The 19,224-nt window shown below is 37.6% G+C and overlaps 1 protein-coding gene across 2 annotated transcripts in view; it reads right to left on the reverse strand.

Annotated features, from left to right (window-relative positions):
- The window catches only part of LOC112154337 (ras-related protein Rab-37), a 29,486-nt gene extending 11,947 nt beyond the window's left edge, over positions 1–17,539 (reverse strand). Inside the window, exons 1-2 of one of the 2 annotated variants that reach the window (XM_024285206.2) lie at positions 17,163–17,529; positions 1,581–1,691 (exon numbers count right to left, since the gene is read on the reverse strand). In XM_024285206.2, coding sequence (XP_024140974.1) covers positions 1,581–1,691; positions 17,163–17,318 — 267 coding nt within the window. In that variant the 5' untranslated portion in view covers positions 17,319–17,529. Of the gene's footprint in view, positions 1–1,580; positions 1,692–17,162 lie in introns of both variants that reach the window. The other variant, XM_024285207.2, reaches the window with a different exon arrangement.
- Positions 17,540–19,224: the final 1,685 nt, after the last annotated feature.

Consider the following 19,224-nt stretch of genomic DNA (forward strand, 5'->3'; position numbering starts at 1 on the left):
GTTATTTGAGCTGGCGTGAACAATGAGCGATACAATTATTCACAATCTAAGTTCAAAGTGGCTGATAAGAAAACTCTGATGACCCAGCATTCTAGCAGCATTTAACGCATTACTTGCACAAAAATTTTGGAAACGCGAAAAAAGTTTTCATATCTGATTTGTGCGTAAATGCGGCTTTGTGTGTATCAAGATGATTGGTGCGTACTTTGTTAAGATTTGTATGTGTAGGTAGTTTCAAGCTGATGTAAATTTAAGTTGTGCATGTGTAAATTGTATTTTTGTCATTTTTGTACCTATGAATACACAAATAAATGTGCACATAGTTACACACAAAATGTAATTTATGAGTTACAAATCAAGAATTACGCACACACAAATCGGATGAGTCAATTTTCTCTCCATACACAAATGGTATCCTTTCGGGAGGAATTGAAAAAGTAAAGAATTTGTGTCTCACCTACTTCACCTTTGCGTTCGCCTGTTTGTTTTGACATATTGCCCACAGCATGCTCCTAGAAAAATGTGGATGAACATCTTTGCTCTACTGAATCACTAAACTGTTTCTAAAGCACGGATCCGGCCCCCCGGGTAATCTTATCCAGCCCTCCAGATGCTTTTATTTAATTTTTATTAATGGCCCAATGTTATCTTGCACTCATTTCTAACTTGCATATATTTAAACTAATATATTTTTATGGAGAGTAAAATATTGAGTTCTATAAGGTTAAAGTTGATTTATTCTGGAATAATATTCCTGCATTTTTATTATTCATAATGATATTTGAAAGTTATGGTCTTAAAAATGTGTATTCTGCTAGCTTATAGGACTATTTTGGCATTTACTAAGATTTTTAGGTCCATTTTGGAGTTTAGCTATTTTTTTCAGCTACATGTTAGCTGTTTTGGCTAACCTAGTTTTTTTTTTTTTTTTTAAGATAATTTGGCAGTTAGCTAATATTTTAGCTGGCTATCAGCTTCAGTATTTTTTTTAGCTTTTTCAGCTCTTCTGGGATTTCAGCTATCATCTTCAGTGGCCAAATTCATCTTACAGCATTCACACTGGCATTATTGCAGGTTATGCTATATATCTACTTCATAATTATGTTAAAAAGTTATGGTTTTAAAGTTTTAAAAATGTAGTTTTAGAGTGTTCAATAAATGTTTATCCTGTTCGGCCCGTGACTTAAGGTGTGTTTTAGATTTTGGTCCGTTGTCTGATTGAGTTTGACACTCCTGGTTTAAAGCCATGTGTGGACCACCTGCAGTGGTTTGCCCATTTTTTGTCCATTGACAGCCTGTATCCACCCGTAAGTTGTGTATTTTCTTTTCCAAAAAAGCTACATGGAATTTGTTTTTCCATCTCCTTCCTTGTGTCTTTAAGTTTTTCTTGCCACCAGGAAGTCTATTCTTGCAGTACCAAGAATAGACTCACTACCGGACAGAAAGTTTAGGTGTTAACTACATGAGATGTGTTTGTCAAATCAACAGCCGGCCCCTCAAACCAAACATTCTGCAACATAAAAACCAAATAATCAAACCTGTCGCTCCAGAAAACCTAAAAACAAGAAAGCAGTTAATACCGTTAATCCGATGCCAACAGTTGCAGAGAAAGAACCAGAAATGAACTTTCCCTGATCGAACTGGACCAGCAAGGAAGTCTTGCCGACTCCACTGTCTCCAACGAGGATCGTCTAGGAGAAGCACACACAGACAGATTTTATATATAAAAAAGCACTTTTAAAGTTCACTTGTGCAGTCACTCCAACAATGTTCTGATCTGTTTAAGATGTTGGCATTAAACACAAAATTCTCTTTGCTTTAACCGTTTTAATAAATGTCAGCTGTGAGTCAGTGTCTGCGTCACTGAACCTTTCTTCCCCCAAGCCGCACAAACTGTATTATCTTTTACTGGAGCTTGGCTGTGGATCCGCTTGACAATCTGACTCAGAAGCTTTAGGAGGTAGCGTTCAAGAGCATCAATTCATTGGTGGGTAGAGGAAGATGTACATTAGTCACCAGGCCAGCGACTAATGTTCCAACCTGGGTAAGCCTGTCTTTAATTTGCTGAGTCATAGTGGAGTCCAACACCTCCACTCATGATGTCTTGACTGAGGCAGAGACACAAGCTGTTCTCCACTTTTATGAACAGGAGGAGAAAGTCATGCTTTATTCAGACATAAGATGAACACAATTCTCCTCTGAAAAAACCTTGGAACATACAAAAATGTACTTTCCAAAGTAAGGGAAGCTTCATTTGCACCTTCTATACACAAAGGAGTTTGCACAAAGGTTTGCAACCATACAAATAGTGATTACAATATAATCATTTATTTGTGGTGTTATTGTGAACAGTGACTTTTGGGTCTGACAATAATGACACCAACATTTCCATCTATTCCTTAGAAACATGTTCCTTCATTATTCCCTCTTTGATAAAAAAAAAAATAAAAAAAACTAAAGGAAAGTTTGCCTGCATCAGGAGCATCAGCAGAGTCTAATGTTTCAAATTTAGAGTTGTAATTAAAGCCTTCTCTGAAAGCATGATCTGAGTCTAATGAGAGAAATGAAGGTTAAACAGGTCAACGTGCTTGATTTATTTATACCACAGAAACAACATGACCTCCACCTTCAGGACAAGATCTGAAAAATGGAGCCCTGTCCAAAAGTCTGGAGTTGGGTGTCATGATTCAACCATCTGAACCGCAAGAGTTTTGACCTCCACTGCCTCACTACACATCCCATCAGCCACCACCCTGACTTCCTTCCAGCACAACTGATCACCATCAGCTCATCAGTACCCTCCAGCATGTAAACAATCATCAGCCACTCCTATTTTGCAAAGTCTTGTTTTGCCTAGCAGACATTCTGAGCAATATTGTTTCTAGTTGCCTTCTCTGTGCCTTGACCTTTGCCTGTTTTCTCATTTACCTGCCTCAGCCTTGTGATTTTGACCTCTGCCTGGATTTAGACTCCGTTTTATGTCTTGCCCTTGATCTACCTGATTAAACCGTTTGCATATGGATCCAAACAACTCCGTCCCTGCTTCACATAGGGGTGGGCACCGATAATAATTTCCAGAAACGATTTGATTTGATTCACAAGAGCCTGAATCGATTCTATTCCAATTTTTTTTCAATTCCTTGATCCTTTCAATTCAATTCAATTTTGAATTTACACATTTAGACACATTTGTTTTAGAAAAAAACCAATAATCTACCATATGTTTTGAAGATATTCATATTAATCTGATACAGTTCACATACTGTAAAATGTATTATTAAAATAATTAGATTGTTAATATCATACAGTATTACATGGTTTTTCTAAAAGAGAAGTTCTAACTAAAATGTTCAGATCATTAACATTGTAAACATTGTTCTGCTTCTTCTGGAGGACGTTTCAGTTTGGACACTAGGTGGTGATCACGCGAAAGCATTACACCTAATTCAAGAAGAAGAAAGAACGAGCAAAAATGATGCTTTAGACCACAAATGGTTACTTTAAAAATATTTCCCTAAAAGAAAAATTTATAAAGGTGTTTATTTAGTCAGCAATGTATGTTTATGTCGACCGAGCGTTAGCATTAGCCGTCCTATAGGAAATTCCATTAAACTTTAGCATCAAGCTAGCAGACTTTAGCTTTATGTGCTAAATCGATCTCTAGTTTTATGAATCGATTATTGACATGTTAAGTTTAAATCGATTCAAATCGATTGCTCGATTTTATCAACCCAGCCTGAGTCTGAAGTCATGTTTAGAGACCTAGTCTGATGGAAATTGTGTTTTTCTTTTTTTTTTAGTTAATATTTACTTTACTAGGGGATCATTTAAGAGCAGTTTCTCATTTACAATCATGACCTGTTTTTAACAGGTTCTTATAGAATATTTCTGATGGTGGAGTGGAGGACATGTATAAAGAAAATTAAGGTTTACACTTAATTTGTGAATATTTCAGAAAAAAAAATGTTTTTGTACTCATTCTTCTATTTATATTTTCTCAATATTCTGTAATAGTGGGCCTGTCCCATCAGGACCAGAGGAGACAGTATGGTATTTGTAACTCTCTAACTCTGAGGTGGTTATTAACCCTTTAACACAAAATTTTTAACATACTGTAACTTTTCAACCGTTAACACGATAATTCCAGCTGATTCTGAAAGACTTATTACTCTGCTGCAACAGCCAAATTTCAAAGCTTGGTATGAATAAATAATTTTCATTCTATTCTATTCTATTCGAATGTCAGCAGTAGAAAATATGCAGACAAAAGCTTCCTGCTCCCAGCTCTCAGCAATGTTGAGGAGAAGGGGGGCGGGGTTGCTCTGCCCCAGCTGCACTGTGGTGAATTTCTAATTAACTCCTGCTACTCTGCAAAAAGTATGTCCTAGAAAACGGCACAGATTTTTTTTAAATTTTACCCAAGAACGTCACAATCATAATAAACCCTTTGAAAATAGATTAAAAGATGATTGGAGAAGGACTTTCAAACAGTAAACCACTCTTCCTAGTGGCTTCATCAGTCTAGTCAGTTATATGAGACTGAATCTCTCCAGCTCTCTTTGATTTCAGGATTTCACAAGTCTCTGTACTCACTGCTTTAAATAATATGGATTTAGAGTATTCACATCATTCACATTTTTCCCAGAATTCACCTGAAAATGATTCATTCAGCCTTTCAAATGAGTTAAGAGTCTCTTGTTCAGCGAGATATATAAGGCACAATAATCTAGGAGTGAATGCCACACATGCCCTTTGAATGTATTTGCTACAGTCACAAATGTTGTTTGATATCTCCAGGACATTTTCAGGATCTCTTTGTCTGTGGACACAGAAATATTTCCTGCCATGTCTAGAAAAGGCCAACATCTTTTATACTGGATTAAAAGGGTCTTTACTATAACCAGTATATATAAAGTCCTTTTTTTACTGTTGTTGAGAGTCAGTTTGACTTTATAATAACCTAAATTAACCTAAATTAAATGATTTGAAAGCTAAAAGAATCAGGATTTTATTTAGGCTCAACAATGATTTTTAAAGTAGCATCCCTTTTCTGTTTATGCAGTAGCGTCAAGAGTTAGACACAAATTCCAGTAACTCTGTATTTGCAATAAGATATTATGGGTTGGAATGACCGCATGTGAAAATGAAATGGATGTGTTTGTGGTGCAAGAAACGAGAAATGGACATTAGCTCGCAAACAAGGCGTCCTCATAATTCCTCTTAGATAAGAGAATTATTCCAAAGTGCTGCAGATCTACAGACAATGGACACTGAGGATGACATATGAGGTTCAACACAAAGTGGGGGCTTGTCCGGAGTATTTACCCATATCTAGATTTCTGTCAATCTTTTGGAGTTTTTGACTCACTTCTGGTTGTTATGTGTTGATGACGAAAATAAATGATTTGGGCTGCATTTGGTTACACATACAAGGTTTGTAGGAAAATCATCCTCATGTCAGGGATGGTGGTTATAGAAAACCTGAGTGCAGGAAGATGGAGGAAGTGTTGAATTTAGTAAAGAAACTAGAAAACGGTTAAAAAGAGAGAAGAATAAAATCACAACATAAGGAAATCCTCCCCCAAAATAAAATATGAATCAAAGTCAAGAGGAAAAGTGAAACTGTGATGGTAAACTGGATGGAAAAAACAGAACCTTCTGTCAAGCTGCTCTCAGATACTGAATCTTTGAGAGCAGAGACATGTGCAGGATTCTTGAGGGGCAGGGGCTCAAAGTTTAGAAAGGGGCAACAAAAACACACATTTTTCTGTCCTTTAAACAATATTGAACTAAAGTAAAATAGAAAAAAAAGTTCTAATAGATGACTACTTAGCTATCAGACCTGTGTAGGTCTAAACAAATTGTCAACATTGTAACCATGTTATATATATATATATATATTCGCAACATTTGCCATTTTACAGTCAGTTAAAGCAACATAAAATATGGGCTCTTATTGAATACATTTTATTAGTAACAAATGAAGAACAAAGGGAAACTCACATGCGCCCTCTCTGTTGAGACGGTGCTACTGCATGCATCACCTACTGTTTTCAGTGCCGTTTTATGTCACATCTTAATAAAAATAAATAAAAAATGAACAAACAAGAAAAACCTTAATTGTTAAATGGAAAGTGATGGCCTGTAATAAAATTGTGTACAATCAATTTTTTTTCAAAATAAAGGATTAGATTTAGGTTCGTTGACTTTCGTCTTATCCCTTTCAGGGTCGCCAGCACCCACTGTTTCTCATCAGTGATTTGGCAGTGTTTTTACGCCGGATGCCCTTCCTGACACAACCCTGAACTTGAGGGGCACAGGGACCCAGTTAGGCAGCAGCATCAAGGGTCTTGCCTAAGGACCCAATCTGGGTGGGGATCAGTGGACAACTCTGGGAATCGAACCCAGGGCTCCTGCGTGTCAGCCCTTCACCTAGCCCACTGAGCACAGAGGAAATTAATTGAATCAGCACTAATGGAAATGCACCATTAGTGTTAAAAATGGTGGTTATGGATCACGTAAATGCCAGACATTAAGGCCTTAGTCACAAGCACAGGTTCTGGGATTGACCAATACAGCTGCTGCACTTTTTTGGTCATAAAGACCCATAAAGACATTTTAAAGTCCCACTCCGATCATCTTTTGAATTATTGTAAAATTGTTCCTAGTGGCCTTTAACTATGATTAGTGCTGCCACAAATGATTATTTTATTGGTTGACTAATTACCGACTATTTTTCCGATTAGTCGACTAATCAGGTCATGCGCAAAGTGGATGTAAAACACACATCTTAACCATCAATAGCTTTAAACTAACTAAAAATAAAGACAACAAAGAAGATAGTTTATTAAAGTTTTAATGAATCGTGCAGCCTCTGTCCTTCATTAGTTTCTGCCATTAAAACAACATTAAGGGCCGGAAATCGATAAAAAAAAAAAAACTAATTAATTGAAAACCTGGAAATTAATCAACATTTTTTTATTTTTTTAGTTACAGTATTTGCCAGCCACCTATTATCTGCATCCATCCATCCATTTCCTTGACCGCTTCTTCCCTTTCGGGGTCGCGGGGTGCCGGAGCCTATCCCGGCTACTGATGGGCGAAGGCGGGGTTCACCCTGGACAGGTCTCCAGTCTGTCACAGGGCCTCAATCACACACACATCCACTCTCACATTCACACCTAGGGGCAATTTAGAGTCACCAATTAACCTATGAAGCATGTTTTTGGACGGTGGGAGGAAGCCGGAGTCCCCGGTGAAAACCCACGCATGCACGGGGAGAACATGCAAACTCCACACAGAAAGGTCCCAGCCGGGATTCGAACCGGGGCCTTCTCGCTGTGAGGCAAGAGCGCTAACCACTGCGCCACCATGCAGCCCTATTATCTGCATATAATCATAATATGAAATCACATGCAAAATTGTCCATTTAGTACATTTATTTTTAACCCTTGGAACCTAGGGTCTAAAGCTCAGATTTGGTGTATATTTGAATTTTCTGTATTTTCAGTTTGAAATACTACCTGCTTCTTATTTGGTATCATTTTAATTAGTATAACCACATTTATGTGACATAAAACAGAAAATTCCATCTGGAAAAATAGGATAAATTTTGCTGTGGAAACCCCAAAAATGTTTAACAAACAACAGCCGAGGGAAAGACAGTGGCACGCTGGGGTGTGACAACAAAAAGCACTTGCTCTATCGTCAGCTTAGATTTTTTGGATTTGAAAAGAGTGATCATCTCTTCTCACAACGATCTTTTAACAAATAATAAAGATTGATTGATAAGTTTAGTTTGTTTAACCAAGCAAGGTCAGACTATACTGAGACTTACTTTCTGTTCTGCCAAATGTTAATATGAAATATGACAACGTTTTCAAATTAACATTACAGCTCATCATCACTACATTTACCGGGGCTGAAAATGAAGAATGATGCTGTTCAGTTGCAGAAAATTTAAATCACTAAAATAGCAAACTAATGAAAAATTAAAAACATTTATTTTTACATCCAATAAAAACATCACAGAATGAACTAACAACAAGTCATTCAGGTCCTGTCTCATACTGCAACAAAAAAAAGCCAAAAGCACACTTTTTTTTTTTTTTTTATTATTAAGTTGTGAAGTTCTTAGAAATATTCAGGATATTTTGTTCTGATGTATCCAATCCTATTGCTGTAGGTATGACAAACCACAAATGCAGTACGGTACTTTTGGTTTTTAACAAACATAGTTGCAATACTATTTCAACTGTTTTCTTTGTGCAATATTATTACTAAAGCACAATTTGAGCTAATATGTAAAAAAAAAAAAAAAAGTATTTGACCTGATGTTTGTGAATTGCAGTTTTTTCAGATATATTGGCATTTTTTTTTTTTTGATTAAAGTTTGCATTACAGTGAGAGGTTTCTGGATAGCTCAGGTGGCTGGTGTAGGACCTGGGTTCGGTTTCCAGGGCAATGAGCTAAATTCCATGAGGGTCCTTAGATAAGACCCTTCAAGCTTCTCCATAACTCAGTCTTGAAGTACCTTAAAAATACAGGATTGTGTCAGGAAAGCATCCAGTGTAAAACTCTCTGACACACACCTGTGTGAATCAGCGAAATCTGATTCACTGTGGTGATTCCTGACAGGATAAGACGAAAATGAACGACAACAGAGTTCGCATCATAGCTGGTGATGACACAGTTGTTGAGGAGAAAATTTTAAATTGGCACTCCATGTCATAAACGTCGCTGACCCCTGGTTTAGATCCAGATTCCAGATCAGACGAGGAAAACAAAGACGTTCATGGATCTAATTGTCTGTAAGTGGATGTATCAGAGTGAAGCAGAGCAGGAAATTTGTAGCTTGCCAATTGTGGAAACAACAATACAAGCTTTTTTAAATGGCTGCTGACTCACAAACATTTGAAGAAATAAATACTTGGAAACATTTATTTTCTTTCTATATGTCTTCTATCATCAGAAAAATGCCACCAGAACACGTTAAAAACCCTTAATGTGACCCACAGTGGGTCAAGGTTGGTCCTACGGGGAACACAAGTGGCAACCTCAAGGGATGTCATAAAAATGGAACATGTCATGGTGTGGTAAGTGTTTGCTGAAATATTTATAAGGATAATGTAAGTTGTGCACACTTATATTGTACGAGAGATACTGTCATAGGGTGCCCTTACACCTCTCTCTAGTCGTTAGCATGCGAGTACTATTGATCGCGTGTGAATGCCACTAATAAAGAGTGTGCACATCATACTTAAGTGCCCGTTAGAAGCCAGTAGGATGACCACACAGACTACACTGATCCTCTAATTTGCTCACTTCTAACAGTGAACATAACAGGCTCCTTGGGCTGTGTGCAGGTTTTTTCGGAGATTTAATAAAACAAAAAACCTCTGAGGGTTTCCGCTTCCGGGTCACAAGTCGACACACTTAGTCATGTGATTTATTGTTACCTAAGGATTCTTAATGACCTGAATTTGTGTTCCTACTGTATAAATATTTGATTATAAGCCATGAACCAGATAATGATAATTTATGTAAAGAAAATGGTCAGTAGTGGTAACATATAAGTTTGATCCTCCCACTCCATTTCAACCAGTCTATAGTTTGAAGCCTGGTTCTCCTATGTCTGACGTATCTTTGTAAGGATGTAAACCTCTGTTGATTGAAATAATCATGCATCATTCTTGCTTTGAGTGCTTGAAATAAACCATTTTTAATCTAATCTAAAACAAGCTTTCATATTACTGACTTCAATCTTACTTACATGTTGTATAAGTGTTCACCACAAGTAGGGTTGGGTTGATAAAATTGATTTATCGATTTGAATCAATCTAAGCCTAATAAGTCAATGATCGATCCATAAAACTAGAAATCGATTTAGCACACAAAGCTGAAGTCTGATAGCTTGATGCTAATGTTTAATGGAATTCCCAATAGGACGGCTAATGCTAATGCCCAGTTGACCTAAACATACATTACTGACTAAATGAACATTTTTATAAACTCATGGACATGAATTTTCTAAACTCTTTTAAAGAAATATTGTTTAAAGTAACCATGTGTGGTATAAAACGCAATTTTTTGGTCATCCTTTTTTTTTTTCTTCTGGAATAAGCTGTAATGCTTTAGCGCGGTCGCCACCTAGTGGCCAAACTGAAAATCCTCCAGGGGAAGCAGAACAATGCTTACAATCTGAACATTTTAGTTAGAACTTCTCCTTTAGAGAATCCATGTAACACTGGATGATATTAACAATCTCGTTATTTCACTGATACATTTACAGTATGTGAACTGGATCAGATTAATTGAATATCTTCAAAACATATACCACATTATTAATGCATTTCTAACCGTGCAAACTCAAAATTGAATTGAATCGATCCAGGCTCTGGTGTATCGAATCGATTTTGGAAATTATTATCAATACCCAGCTCTAACTACAACCGGTCGCCTGCAGCATGCTTATAAAAACATACAAATGAACATTTTCTGTCTTCGAGTTCACCAAGTTAGAAACCTAAATTTGCTGTGTGCCCTGTCAGGTTTGCTCATCTTTACCCACTGATAGTCTGTATCCCTGTAAGGCTAGTTAAAATGTTCAGTTCAATAGATTTGTATCCATTCATTAATTTTTTAACCAATTGTGTCGCTTTCAGGGTTGTGGGGTTGCTGGAGCCTATCCTGGCACTTGCACCCATAGACACGCACAAAGACAGGACCAATTTAGAGTAACCAGTTAACATATTCAGCATGTTGTTGGACGGTGGGAGGAACATGCAAACTCCACACAGAAGAACTCAGCTGGGATTGGAACCAGGACCCACTTCCTCTGAGGTGAGAGTGCAGACCACTGCACCACCTGTCTTAGTAGAGTTAATGAATACAGTTAAGTTTGACAAAAAAAAAATTGTAAAATAAAAAAGATAAATACTGTCTCTTCATATAGACATGACCGGCAGCATCTGATGATACATGGTAGATCTACTCTACTTGTATCTTTGGTGACATTTTTCTATCATCTCTGAGCTTCACAGCTTCAGCTTTCTCCTAATTCAGGATTGATGGCTGATGAAACCACAGATTAGTGTCGGATTATACCAGATTGCAGTTTTCTAATCTGGCAGCTGCAGCAAATTTGACAGATTTTTTTAGTTTCTTTTTTTTTTTTTTTTTTTGCCTTTTTCTCTACATGTCGATATGTAATGTCCTCTGTTGTTTTCTTGTACACAGTCACTGCAGATGCAAAGATTGCTTCATTATTAAGACAAAAACACGGATAATCAATGCAATTCCAACTCTTTGTAAAGTCATTACAAACTATTTATGACTCAGATATGAAATCAGTTTCTGACAAACTCCTTAAGTTATTGTTTGCTCTTCATTATCGCTGAAGCTGTGACTCACCTGAGATTCTGACTCACAGGTGAAAAACATGATTCCTCCTCCTCCTCCTCCTCCTCCAGATGGGGTCAGGTCAGCTCGGCCTGACTCCTCTTAGCACCCGTCAAACACTGAGAGTTACCAGCTGTGCTCTCGCCCTGATACCACATGGAATTCTGTTGTATTCTCCCACAGTTTAAAGCAAAACTATTTCACTAATTCCAGAAATGAGGCTCACTGGCTTTGAGAAGACTTTTCCTCGTTTTCACTTCACAAAGAGGATTTATCTGAAGCTACATGATTAAAAAAAAGAAGTGCATTGTCGTCATCAGACGTCTTCCAGGTTTGGATCATTCATGGTTGTGCTGCTAAGTGGACAAATGTTACACATTCTGGAGTGTGAGTGCACTGACAACATGGTGTGTTAACACTGCCAGCTATGAAGCCTTTGGTACATAATGACTATGTTTGTTGAACACATGCTGAGTGTGACGCAGCGAAAATACCAGCGGCCCTAAGACCATTTCTTTAAAGTCTCCCTCCGATGAAAAACCAATGAAATCATTTTGTTTTTGCATTTCCGAGGATTTATCTTTTTAAATCGCTGTCAGTCAAACTGTGACAGACAGACTCTGAATTATGGCTGCCACGATTAGTCGACGACTTATCAAATATTTAAAATGGTCGACGACTAATTTAATAGTCGATTAGTCACTACTTTATATTAAATGGAGTCTGAGTAAAGTTGAAAGTTATACAATTTTGGATTTGTTAAGGTTTTTTGGGCTATTTTGGAGTTTAGCTAATGTTTCAGGTGCATGCTAGCTATTTTGGCTAATTTTTTTTTTTGTTTGTTTTTTAGGATAATTTGGAGTCAATTTTAGCGTTTTCAGCCATTAGCTTCAGCGTTTTTAGCTATCTGCACCAATCACCACAAACAAATTCAGCTTACAGTATTCACGCTAGCATTATTGCAGGTAATGGTTTATATCTAGTTTTAAGTTAGTTCAAAGCTATTGATGGTTAGGATGTGTGCTTTACAACCAGTCGACTAATAAAATAATCGTTAGTGGCAGCACTAGTTTGAATGAATGATCTTCTTTCCATCAACAGCTCTGCTGCACATGCACTAAACCCTCATCTGTTCCGGCTAGTGTGCCTTGCTCAAGGGGGGGTAGGGGCGGAGCTACTCAGCTCAGCTCCTAAAACCACGCCCCCTCAAGAGATTTTGGAAACAGAGGCTTCAGATCAACATGAAAAACATTTTTTTAAGACGTTTAGATCATTGGATTTTGGTTAAACATGTTATAATCATCATTAAAACACTACTGGGAATGTTATTTTTTATTTAAAATTGTCATAGGGTGACTTTAAATCTTATAGTAATAAACTTCTCTTTAAGATTACAAATTAAAAAATTACATTTTTGTATATTTCCATTAGCATAAGGACTTTTATATTTTTTTTCTAGAACTTTTCTTTTAATTACAGTCAAAATACAGATATCATTGCTTAGTAAATATAAGAAAGGAATTTTATCTTAAAAAGGTAATCTTTTTCATTTCTAATCAAACTGCAATAAAATAGAGATTAAAGACGTGAAATTCACTGAAGACAAAAGTAACGTCTGACTTTATAAATAAATAAACCTTTTTGAGATAACATTTAAATGCAGCAGAACACATGTCACAGGCTCATCCTCCATATACAATATAAACAAGCGCTATCGGGAATTCTGAGCGTTCTGTTCTGTTGTCTTGTGTTTCTATGAAAAGATGGGCGGCAGCCTCTGGAGAAAACTGCCTCTGCGTTCACAGAGAAAACAAGAGGCGTGCTGAAAGGCGTGTGTTCAAGCTGGCCATTCACAGAGCACAGAACAGCTGGTTAAAACCGAACGCCTGAATGAACCTTTTTCTCTCCAACACAAATGTTTATATTTTTGGTTCTTTATCACGGCGGTTCAAACGCTTTAAACGCTGACATACAGTCAAAGATTGCAACTATAACATATAATATAGCATTATTGTGAAGGTTAGGGCCATAATAGTGATATTAGTGTAAATAGTAACTAGAAAAACGTGTATGCTGACTGCTAGGGTATTTACTACAGGAGAATTAGAAGACTAAAATAATAGGTAGAAGACTTAGAGCAAAATTAGTCAAAAAAAAGTAAAAGCTCAATAGCTGCTCAGATAAATGCCTAGAAAGCTGATTCAACTGAAAAAAAAAGATTTAAATTGTGATTTTAGTGGTTATAAAGGCTAAATGAAATGATAACGTAGTCACAGTTTTACAGATGTTTTCATTTTCATAGACAATTAAAGTGAAATCATGTATGACATGTAAATGTAATTCATTAAAAACAACAGGACCAAACGTAGAGGGAGGGATTTTCTGGTTTCATTAACGTCTTTGTCACACACACCTGTGCGGAGGACTGACCTGCAGGTTTTGGGGCTGTCTGAGCTTGTAGCGGGTCGTAGAGAAAAGTGCCTCCTCCTGGGTCCTTGTGTGCACATGGGGTCATCTAGCCTATTAAAGAGGCAGCCCAAGGGGATGCCTGGTCCCAGCAGGTTAAGGGGTGATTCAGGCTCAAATGGTCACATCAAGGAACGCCATGAAAGTTGGAATAAAGAAATGCATGAACATTTTTAACCTAAAGGTTCACCAAGTGGTCAAACAACCTTGGCATTCCCTTTGACCTGCAGGCCACCTGCATGTCCTAAATTCTGCCCGCAGACAGCCCATATCTATCCGTAAGGGCAGTTGTGACACCAGCAAAGACTTTGATACCAGAATGGTTTCAAAAACTAAAAGCATTACAGAGGTCAAATGAAGCAGAAACAAAAGGCAGACCTCAGAGCATTCACACTAAAGGCATCTTCCTAATCTATGCAGTAACATGTTCAAAGGAAAGATTCAATTAATCCTGAGTGTATTTGTCTAAGGACGTACAAAAGTAGGAGAGATATTTAAACAAAAAATGTCACAACTAACCAGAGAATGACAAAATTATGGAATAAAACTAGAAAATTACAACAAAACTAACTTAAAATATGAGGGGAAAAAAATGAAAACATAGAGGATTTGACCAGAACCAGAAACCCGGTTTGACCATGAAACAGAATCTACACTCAACATCAAATAAATGTGACTGATAAAACTAGAGAACAAACCCATCAAGTTAAGAGTGTAGAACATCGCAGCACTTGGTTTTAGTAACAACATCAAAAGAGCTTTATTTCTCCATTGATGGCTGCTTGATTCAAACCTCTTGTAAGAGATTTTGATCAACTTTGAGGATGTACAGGACACATGCTCTGCTGCAGAAACCGTCCTTCTGATGGGGAGAAACAGTCATCTACAGATGATCTGGAAACAATTGGAGGTTTTATGATCCAAGTAGAGACAGACGACTGGAATGCTTCACTGAGTCAACAGCACCGCATGGTCGTCATGGTAACTGATGATAATCACACACTGTTATTAAGCATTATGTGTTCAGTAATTTGATCTTCAAGAAAAAATAAGTAACTTATTTATTTAAGAAAAGAAGAATAGTTTTGTTTTTTATGTAGATTGAATGGAATTGTTCATACTTCCTAAATTAATGACAGAATAGACTACAGAGCATTAAAATACAGTAAAATAGATGAAAAATTAATGTCAAAATACTATTTCATTGTAAATAGCTAGTAGTTACAAGTTACTTTGTTAGTAAATGTACGTTTTCTTAAAATAAAAGCTGATTTGTGATGTTGTTTAAGTGGATGCTTAAAAACAAACTTATGAAACAAACATGACCAAAGATGTATTTACATTTTTATTAATTGTATCTAATACAGAGGCCCGAAAAGGACATCAAAGTAAAAGACAATAAATAAATTAAAAAAGATTAAGTTAAAAAAATCTGGTTCACACCAGATAGTAACCAACCAGATAGTTACTATCTGGTTACTCTCTGGTGAGAAACAGATACAAGAAAAAAAAAATCTAGTTTATTTCTGGTGAACACCAGTTACTATTTAGTAAACACCAGATATCTGTTGCTCACCAGATGGGGTGCACACAAATATGTTGGGGTTTTTTTCAGAAAAACAAATTCTGTTTACTATCTGCTGTGCACCAGTTAGTGAGTAGATTTTTTTCTTTTGAGTATCTGGTGCTCACCAGAAGACGACTGAAAAAAGAAAAAAAATTCTACTTCAATTTTTTCATATATACTTCAGTTTCTCTTCAGGAGCTTTGTAATCTTCACACTACTTTGTTGCAAAATCTTTTGAGCTGATCAGAGAATTTCTCTGTCAATGACACGTCTGCTTCTGTAAACAAGTCCTGTTCCAAAGTGTCCCAGGTTCCAGCTTTTTACAGGGATGCTCCGCAGGATTTTGAACAGGCTCGAGGGAGGACAGCTCTGAACTCTCCAAAGTATTTTTCTGTGGTTTCAGTTTGGGTTTAAACCAAAGTCTCCTCTGCCTTTATGGGTGGATACGGGCTGTCAGCTGATGAAAAAATGCTCAGCTCATATAACAAGTTTGATGAGTGAAAATAATTCAGCACTTTTTTTAAAACAGAGCAACTGCACTAAACACTTGATGCAAGGATAAAGTAAGGATGTATTGAGTGAGGAGGATTTTTCATTTTTCCAACCCCAGTGAATCCTACTCACTGCAGAGTGCTTATGAGTATCTAAATACTCCTATTCACGTCACAGGTGTGTGTTTCTTGACTGTTCCTGAATGTAAGAAAAGAGGAATTTGATCACAGTGTAGTTTGTGTGTTAATCCAACAGGCACATCAAAGAGACTCAAGGAGACGTTGAACAAAAGAAGTCTACAATCCCCAAAAAAACTATTTTCATGTTTGACGTGTTGAAATTTTTTTTTTTTTTTTTTTTAAAGTTTGATCTGGCTTTGAATTTAACCATACATTTTAAAAGTATAAAAATTTCAGATAAATAAAGTACACATGAAGATCCGTGTCTGTCAGGCTGAGCAGATCTTCATTAATACGTTTACAACTGTGATCTAATACAAACAAAACTTCTGATCCAAACAGAAAACATGGATTGGGTGTTTGTAAGTTTTGTGTATACAAGTCAAAAAAAAATAACCAGTCATAAGTTTAAAAAACAAAGAACATAAATGAATACTTTCAAAATAAAAGTATTTAATTCAGTTGAACCAATAAATTGGCTCTATTTTTGTGTAAATACGTTCATAAATAAATATTCAATCTAATGATGTGAGATTGAGGTTTTAGGCACAATTACATTTAAATGAAACATTTATACATCAATTGCTGGGTTTGTATTCAGTTGTTGCAGATTTAAAGAGAGAAAGAAAAGGCAGGCTTAGAGCTCGCGGCTTCATCACTCTGAAGATGTTCCTACAGCTCAGAGTCCTGATCCAGAGTGACATTTCAGTGCTGCCTGAAGGGAGTTTCCCGTCTGAGGTCAAGGAGCAGCGAAAAGGAAAATGGAAGGAAATGAAAGCCTTCATATTCTGACAAAAGGTCATCAATGGATGCCTTTTCATTTTAGTTTGGTCCTAGTTTAAGTCCTTGCATCGCTTCAAACATCAGGACCGCCTCTCAGCTGACCGAACGGCCGTGAGCAGCTGGGATGCGCGGTGAGTCTGGACGCAGATCCGGGATCAGCATCAGCACCACGGACAGCGCAGCTCCCACTCCCCCCACTCACAGACACGCAGCCGCGAGGTTCGCGTGCGCACTTCCGGTTTCACTGCCGTCTAAACACAACTATAAGATCAAACCTTGTGCTCCAGCTCCTCGTTGTACGCGGGGGCCGGCGGCGTCTTCGCCTGACTCTCGGGGGTCTCCCTGGAGCCGTAGCCGCTGTCGGGCTGGATCTCCGGGTAGGAGGTGGTGTAGTAAGCCGAGATGGGTTCCATGGACTCCATCCGCTCCATCCTGCAGCCCGCTCGTCTCACAAAAGCAGTGAAGCTGACAGATGAGGAGCGGCCCTCCCTCTGCCTTCGAGGAGCTCAGCGCTCCGGAGCAGGCTCCTCCTGGCCTTCGGGAGGCTCCTCCCCCTATGCTCGGCCGCGTCATTGACGCAGAGGCGCGTGGAGCTTGATGACGCGCGTGATGCTCGTAAACATTTAAAAATATAATAATAAAAAAAATCTCTGGATGTGACAAATGGATTAAAGACGGTTTTCATTTATCTATTTATTTTAAATGACCTCATAGACTCAAGGTAAATGAAACAATTTATCACACCTGTCCAGCTTATGGATGTCTTTCCAAAAACCTGACAATCTGGATAGCGTAAACAGGAAGTCATAGTTGATGGTTTAAAAGCATCCACAATGAATAATTCTTTCACCTGCATTGAACAGTTTTGATGTAAAAATAAAATATTAAAAACAAATATTTAATGTTGACTATTCCTGAGCCGGATTCGAACCCATGACCTTCTGAATGTGAGTCCGCAGCCATAACCACTTGACCGTCTAGTGGCAGAATCTGGAATGCATGTCAAACTTAAATTTAAACATGACATTCTGCATTGCGAAATCAGGAAGTCATTGTTGATGGTTTAAGGTGATCACCACAACACTACTTTGAGAAGGGGAGGGGGGCATTGCAGCAGAACCTGAAAGTTCCAGGGATTATAGTGTTAAGCTCCTGATTAACAGCTGATTGTATGACTGTATAAAATGTGAGCGTTATTTTGATCCATTTCTGAGTAATCCTCTAAAAACCTGCTCTATCAGCAGGAATCCCTCCCATACCCAAGAAAACGAGCGAATTCTCACGATCTGACATCAAAAAGTGAGACCGCCCCTTTCAGGAAGAGTCTGCTCCCCCTCCAGGCTAAAACAAACACGTTCTCCGCAAAGCTAGCAGCTCGAGCTAGATTTAGAAGTTGATGGCTGCAAACTCTGAAGCTGACAGCCAACCATAATATTAGCTAAATGCCAAATTAGCCTAAAAAAAAAAAAAAAAAAAAAAACTTAGGTTTGGCAAAACAGCTAGCATGTTGCTGAAATATAGCAGTAAAAAATCTCTTATTAAATGCCAAAATATTCCAAAAAGCTAGCAGAATGACAATTTTTAAAACATTAAAAGGCAGGAATATTACTCCATAATAAATGAACTAACACCTTAAATAACTTAAAGTGCTTTACTGTTCATAAAAATATACTTTGTCAAAATTATACTAGATAGAAATGAGCGCAAGATAACATCGGGTCATTAATAACAATAACATAAAATGATCTGGAGGCCCAGAAAGAAGCACCGTGTGGGTACTTTGACACAGGTGGTGTAGAGCAGTGGTCCCCAACTACCGGGCCGCAGACCCATTGCCACCGGGCTGCGGAAGAATTTAGGGACTTTTTTTTTTGAGTCAGAAATCTTTTATTTTGAAAATCAACTGGGTTTTCTCGATTATATTGAGCGCTAAAAGCAGACCAGCGGCGAGTCACACGAGAAAAGCTGCATGTGGAACCTTTCTCCGCGAATGGATGGGATTAGTGCAGCAACAGAAGAACAGACGCAAAACAACTGCGGTCAAGTGAGCCGCTGTTCGCTCAGCCGCGGTCAAGCCAGCCGCGCTACAAAAAAGTCATGCGCCCGTATTACACGGTTTACGGCAGAGCATGAAACTCGGTGGAAGAGCTTTCTGTTGGAGTATTAGAACGTCAGATTTGCTCGGAGTAAAATTAAAAAGAGAAATAAAATTCTATAACAAAACTACGTATTCTATCAGTGCATATTTGTACTAATAATCTGTTATTTATTATGTCCTTTCTAAAGAGAAATGTTTAGAGTTTTCAATAATGAAGTTAAATAAAGTCATTTTAAAAA

Source organism: Oryzias melastigma, linkage group LG19, assembly GCF_002922805.2.
Source record: "Oryzias melastigma strain HK-1 linkage group LG19, ASM292280v2, whole genome shotgun sequence".
Taxonomy (NCBI): domain Eukaryota; kingdom Metazoa; phylum Chordata; class Actinopteri; order Beloniformes; family Adrianichthyidae; genus Oryzias; species Oryzias melastigma.